General features: G+C 36.5%; 1 protein-coding gene across 1 annotated transcript; it reads left to right on the plus strand.

Moving 5' to 3' along the window:
- The first annotated feature begins 41 nt into the window (after nucleotides 1–41).
- LOC106181293 (organic cation transporter protein) lies at nucleotides 42–7,311 on the plus strand. Its single transcript, XM_013565623.3, has 12 exons — nucleotides 42–214; nucleotides 656–963; nucleotides 1,539–1,658; nucleotides 1,964–2,075; nucleotides 2,858–3,047; nucleotides 3,254–3,386; nucleotides 3,870–3,970; nucleotides 4,358–4,492; nucleotides 4,771–4,853; nucleotides 5,041–5,161; nucleotides 6,165–6,237; nucleotides 6,473–7,311. Exons 1-12 carry the CDS (start codon nucleotides 181–183, stop codon nucleotides 6,677–6,679), a joined length of 1,617 nt encoding a protein of 538 aa, XP_013421077.2. The 5' UTR covers nucleotides 42–180; the 3' UTR covers nucleotides 6,680–7,311.
- Nucleotides 7,312–7,393: the final 82 nt, after the last annotated feature.

Raw genomic sequence — 7,393 nt, forward strand, 5'->3', positions numbered from 1 at the left:
AAATGAACCGTGAATATATTGTCGGTAGTTAAAATGGAGTGTCACTGTTAATCATTAAAATTTCATGATACCCCCCTTATCATTTGTTTGCATGAATGTGCACGCCTTCGTTCGTCCCGTCAATATCAGAGCTGTATAAGTTTTAGGCGGTGTGTCAGAGAAATCGGCGCACTTTTAAACATGACGAAGTTTGAAGACATTTTGCTGGATATTGGTAAGTCTACTATAGCAAAGGAGTATATGTAAATGTATACCTTATATTCGTCTCCTTTTAACATAATTGAGGTTTGGTATTTTCCATGATTATTGATGGAATTAAGCAAAAATTTGATGCACCTAATTTGAAGCGAGAGGAATTCACTAATTGTTTTTCTTGCCATTTACAGACAGCTTGTAAAGTTATATTAAGTTTCCATGGCTATCCAATATACAAATCAGTTATCTTTATACTATGTCATGATATACATGAAAACCAGATATTTTAAAATAAAAGCCAGAAAGCTTAACCCCTCAATCAGTTTTTAATATTTTGTAATTAGTACCCTGTGTAGCATATATATATATATATATATATATATATATATATATATATATATATATATATATATATATATATATATATATATATTGCTTCTGGTAATACTCCTTGTTTCAGGCCAGGTAGGCTGGTACCAGTTCACCCTGGTGTTGGTCATCACTCTTGGTTGGGAGATGGTCACCGCTTGGTCCATGTTGAACTTAGTCTTCGTTGGAGCAGATCCAGGCTGGTCATGTCGGGACGAACTCGCTGGAAACATCACAATAAGTAAGGACATTTTCGGCCAGAGCTCTGCGTCGTCTGTATCACTGGGTGCTACTCAGGTGGCGCCACTGAACTGGACCTCTCCGAATGCAACGACCATCGGCTGTGGAGAATGCACGTCGTATCTTTTTAATCAAGATTTCACGTCTATCGTCACTGAGGCAAGCATTTTCTTGTTTCTTTTGCCTTAAATTAAATAATGATTTTTTGTTTTTTGACAAGTTATTTGTTTACTTGTAGGATATTCTTTTTGGAAAATGCTTCATTTCTTTCACATATGAATAAATCAGTATTTGATACAGGGGAGAGTAGCATACAGATACATGTGTGTACTTGATAGTGTTTACCCTTCTTCGTGCATGACATTGAAGAAGTTTATTTACCCCAAGTAAATCATTACTAAAGCCGACCTAGCCTCTGGCTATGCTGATAAGAAATGCGAGTACCTTATGGACCTCGTACGAGCCCAATTCCCATAGTCATCTGCTTCCCTCTTAATGATTTACTGGCTTATATCCCCCTTCCATAATTAAACACCATTCAGGATCGGTTTACTACAATTCTAATTTATCATTTATGAACAACATTAGATTGTTAGTAATTACTTCAGGATCATTCCATCATTTCAGAACCCAAAAGAAAAAAATTAATCCGTACGCAGCAAAACGGGTTGTGTTCTAATTCTCAAGTGTGTGTTGTTAGATCTGTTTAAAACTTAATCACCCTTCCATTTCAGTGGGAATTGGTTTGCAGTAGGGATTTCATCAGCGACACCATATCTTCCCTTCTCATGGCAGGCGTTCTCATCGGGTGTGTAGTCTTTGGGCAGCTGAGTGATTTATTTGGGAGAAAAAAGGTGAGAATTAAACCCCACAAAAAGTCACCGAAGCTCTATATTCAAATTAAGTTAGAGTGCATTTCTAATATGTAAATACAATCAATCAGTTGATGGAAAATTTGTGAACTATATTTTAAAGGGCTTGATTTAATTATAGAAAAGATGATTGCACCGTCTACTAGCGTTCTAAGTGGTCACATGTACAGTGTAATTCGAATGCTAGGAACGCTAGGAAATCATCATGTATGAAGTATGTTTTCTTGTCTTTCTGTATGGGATAATTGGGTTGACCCCAAACGTATACTCAGCTTTCTGTTCTGCAGGCGTTCTTTGTAGCAGTCCTGTTGACCAGCAGCACAGGGTTGGGGCAAGCCTTCACAACAAGCTGGATACAGTTCGCAGGGTTACGTTTTGCCAACGGAGTAGGATGTGGAGGTACGTGTGCAAAGTTTTTATGGTCGGAAACACGTGAAATATGTCCTTAAAAGTTCTCTTAATGCCTTGATCTCTTATGTATTGTGCTAGAAATCGAAATAAGTACATGTTTATGCAAACAGAAAGAGGGTAGTCACAATGAGCAGAACGTTCAGTAGAGTGCAAGTAACACTTAATTGAGACTAAACATTTAAAAATATTCTCACCATCAGCTGGCAGACGTGGTTGTTACATAATATCATAAGCTCTTTGGATGAGCCACGGGTTGTCTTCATTGATACGAGGGGATTTTGAATTTTTTGAGCCGCAGACAGAAAGAGCAACTCCACACACGTTCCATCTAGTATGCCAGTCATTGATGCCCAATCGGTAGAAATCACCCTCTTACTATAAACCTCCACAGCGGCTGTCAGCTCATCATTATGCATCCTCAAAATTCTGACCCTGAATGTATTCTTCAATCAAGGAAAGAGGCTGAAGTCGCTGTGGGCTAGAATAAGGTGGGTAAGGGAGGAGGTCATCGCCACACTTGCACACAAATGCCATCGCAACTCGGCTGGTGTGCGTTTATTTGGTGAAATTTATTCACACGACGAAAGAGGGTATTTCTCAGTAGCTAAGGCATTAATAAACAACGGGCGTGATGCATTGAACTTTGTGACCAGGAAAAAGTTGTGAGGCACAAAACGATTTGACAGACCTACGTATTTTAAAATTACAAACATTTGCTAGACAGGTTTTCTTTTTGTTGATTAGTTTTCTAATAATAATCTGTCCCATAGGAGGGTTAGTGGCGGGCTACATATATGGAATCGAATTTCTGGGACCTAAGTATCGACAAATGACAGTTGCCTTTGGTGTTTGGAGCATTTCGGCCATTGTTCTGGTGGGATTTGCCTATGCCATCCGCGACTGGCGCCATCTGATGATTGTAACTTCAACTCCTGGGTTTATTGTGATATTCCTGTGGTGGTGAGTGTGTTTGTCTTTATGTTGCAGTAGCGGAGCTTTATCCCGTAGTAATTGCACCACTTAACAGATAACACTTACTATAATGTTAGCGTTAAAGTACCAAATGTTCTTAAACTTCTCGCAATTAATCTTTCAAGTGATAAAAGGAGATCTAAAGCGAAAGGCATTTTACGAAATTTTCATTTGTCGTTTTATCCTTTTTATAGGTTCCTACCTGAAAGCCCAAGATGGCTTTTCAGTCAAGGTCGCTATGAGGAGGTCACAGCGATTGTGAAGAGAATTGCCAAGTTTAACAAAAAGCCACAACCAAATATGGAGAAATTTATTAAGGAGTATGAGGTAAGTAAATACGTTGACGATTCAATTTGTACGTGCGAGTACTTGCATCAAATTATTACCTCTTAACCCGACCAAAAGTCACCATAGCGATTCAAATACATGTAGTACATGTATTTCTTTAAAAAATGTCACATAGTTTGATTGTATTATTTGATTATTAATATTGTGAAAATGATATCAGCACAAATATTTTCTGCTCACTTTTCTGTGATTAAAACGTATGTATCATAAAACCTAAGAGTCTGCTTTTGAACAGAAAGAAGGGCTACAATGTATAACAGGTTATATAAAACTCCAGAGAATATTTGTTCAAAAGACTTCTTTAGGGAGGGTGGCGGTTATAACGCAGCCTCCGTTGCACGCAGCCTAGAGTACCGATTGACTAGCTGGTGCGAATAAGTGCATTGGAGTCAGTGCCTCATGGAAAAAGTAAATATATTTATTTTTGTTTATTTATGTTTATTTTTTTTCTCGTTTGCATAGAAAGAAAAAGAGATTCAATCGCACAGTGAAAAATACGGCTTCTGGGATCTGTTCCGCACGCCAACTTTAACAAAACGAACAGCAATGATAATGTATGTCTGGTAAGTTTGGGGTCTGAGACATGGGGTGGAGCCTTTTATAATCAAAACCTGCGTGGCTTAAATCTTTGTGTAAGCAATGAAAACAGATACCGGTTGGCGATCCTCAATAACTTTATTGGGAAGATTCATTGATAATAAGTACAAACACGTTTGTGTTCTGTATAAAAATGCAAATAAATTTATGTTTTAGAGATACAGTGAGTGTAGTGTGTCCCCTCTCTCTTGCTGCGTATTTACATGTTGATCGTATAGCAACTGCATAAATGTTTATAAATTTGAAGTACACGGGGAAATATCCTCTTATTTAAACTTATTTTCATAGTGATACAATTGTTGTTTTATCACTTTGTAGCAATCCATTTATGTCCTGTATGGATTAATTTTCAGGTTCAGCATGAGTCTGTTCAACTACGGGGCGACTTTTCACCTGAAAAACCTACCAGGCGACCGATATGTAAACTACTTAATCAATTTTGCTGTCCGATATCTCTCACCATTTTCTATGTTTTTCTTGCCTCGGTGGTAAGTCGGTTTTGAGGAGTGAGGTTAACCTGTATTTTTTTTTTTTTTTTTTTTTTTTTTTAGAATTTCAGAATTTTAGTATTTGCGCATGCAGTGTTCTTTCTTTATAAACCAATTAATTTGAAGATGTATCTCAAACAATACCCAAGAAGTGGCTTCGAATACTATCAGCGTTTTTTATAAGTTAACGTGTATAAGTTACAGCAGTAAGTTATCAATTGTCAGCACTGTACAACAACTGCTTATTAATAACAACTTTATGGCATATTTATTTGTAGGTTAGGAAGAAAGACGATTGCGGTTGTAGCCTTATTCTTTGCGACCGTGTGCATCGTTCCTATTATGACGATATTCCTCCTAGGTGCGGATATTATTTTTCTGACCTTTTTACATTTTTATTGAGAGAAAATGCACAATAACAAACATGTTTGCTATTCCTTTTGGCAAAACCGAGATTTATATTAATGAACTATTTTAAAAAGTCTAAATGTAAGCACCATAACATACATATATGACATTCACACTCTTCACTCTTGCTTTGATATCAGGATTATTTGATGAGCTGGCTATCGTGGCAACTATCTTAATAACCTTGGCAACAACCAGTGTTGGGATTGGATGGCTGGCAATGTATGTGTTGACATCAGAATCATATCCAACACATATAAGGTAAGTACTTAAAATCCATTTGTTGATAAATACAACAATCGAAACATAACATCTGCGCGACTGGTATACATGTATATGTTACATGTACTTATGTAAAATGTGAATACATTGCGCGGAGATTTTAATGGATCCTGTTTATAGCCCGTTCATGACAACATCGAAGTTGCTTTCAACCTGACTTTAAAGTGCAAATTAAGCCGTTGCGCGTCGGAGGTTATCTGCACAATTAGTTTAACTTAATAAGGCTAACATCAGTCTTAATGGCTGGACTGGCATTTTTACAAGATTCAAGAAGTTTTATATAAACCTCTTCAAAAAAAAAAAAAAATGGAAACTTGATGAAACACACTGTATTTCGATATTTCGATGCAAAGTCATTAGCGATTCAATATTACTGCTAGAAATTACATGAATAAATTTAAACTCAAAATATAAAGTAGAAAGAGTGAGATATACAGCTCCCTTAGCTTTAATGCATGAAGGATTTACTTTTCAACAACAGTTGGTACATGTACAAGGCCTGCATGCTACATGTACATGTAGCATGCAGGCCTTGATAGAAATAATGGCCATCCTATCGTTATCTTTCACAAATATTAAATTAATTTTAATAAGGCCAGAATTCGTTCTGTTTTAACCAGTGTTGCCATGTGATAACTTGGATCAGTCTATGTCCATGAAGCTTTCACAGTGGTCAGCCTGGCAGTTGACATATTAAGTACTTGAATTGTGTAGCAAGAGGGTCATATTTATTCACCAGGAGTGCACATAAAAAATAATTGTTGTGACAAAACAGTGCCCTGGAGATTCAATTATTTTTGAGTAAAATTTTTAAACGGGGTATTATCAAGTGCCAATATAAGCTGCTGATTTGAGAAAAAATTAATTTATTCATATAACTTAACACATCAGATGAAATTCTTCACTATATTTATCTTTTCAAACCGTAAACTATTTAAGTCGTCTTAAGAGGTTTTTAAATCTTAAAACGTGCGCTTTCCAGGAATGTTGGTCTCGGGGTTGCATCCATGTCCGCACGAGCTGCGGGGATTTTGGCGCCACAATTGGCATATTTCGTAAGTAAATACATATAGGTATAGGGAGTTTTCTAAAATAACGCTATAATGTGTTTAAAAAGAAAACAGCAAAAACTTTCTCTTTTCAAAATACAACCTATATCTTGTTACGTTTAATCGCATAATATGCATGTTTTTTCCAAGACGCTCTGTAATGTTCCCAATAAAACCAAAAGAAACTGTGGCGATAAAGTAGACTTACGTGTACTTACGACCTGTTCTTTTATAATTCCAGAGTAAATTTTGGGGAGCAGTGCCTTTTGTGATCAGCGGATTCTTTGCCCTCACTGCAGGAATCATAACCTGTTTCCAACACGAAACCAAAGGAAAGTCCCTCCCAGAGACCGTGCCAGACAGAGAATGGTGCTTCTGTCTAGGCAGGAATAAAATCGACGACAACAAGTATAAAGACGAGGACGGTGTATGGGTCACTCGACTTTGAACGATTCAGTCATTTTCTGGGCTGAGTTGGAAACGCACATATGTAGTGTCCAGAAGGCGTGTTTAGTAAGGGGTGTTCACGCTATGCATTTACAGTATAGTCGTATTTTCAGCATCTTGTGGTTTCACTGCTTTTTTAAATAACGTCATTAAGTTAAGATCCACGCATGTTGATTTTTTTGGACATTTTTTAAACTCGGGATGATCATTCAGCAATGAGAAACGAGTTTGAAACAGTGATATAACCCTGGTGTTCTGGAATCATTTGTTTTTTATATCAAATCAAATTGTATCTTTTAACCGTGTTTGAAGAATATGCATAGAAGAAAAGGATCTATAAATATTTTGATTTATCCTGTGAGAATGAGCGCATGTCACTTGAGATTTTTGCAGGCGAGCACGTTGGCCTAGGATCTAAAAATATTTTTGATTTATCCTGTGAGCATGAATGCATGCCACTTGAGATTTTTGCACGCAAGCACGTGGGACTGAAAAAATAACATTTTTACTTTAAATAACTTGACGGTGAAATTATTTCTAGCGATATTGATTAACTTGATATTATAAACAAACTTATTATTGGGTCAAATTTTGTACACATCAAAAGGAAGTAAAATACTTCAGCAAGAAATACATTTGTTTTCCATGTTTTCCTTTTATAGTATTGCGTAAAGAAGTATTATATGTTTTCACATGAAATAATTGAATCACTTTA

Source organism: Lingula anatina, chromosome 3 (genome assembly GCF_051362555.1).
Source record: "Lingula anatina isolate TDL-2025a chromosome 3, LinAna3.0, whole genome shotgun sequence".
In the NCBI taxonomy this organism is placed as follows: Eukaryota; Metazoa; Brachiopoda; class Lingulata; order Lingulida; family Lingulidae; genus Lingula; species Lingula anatina.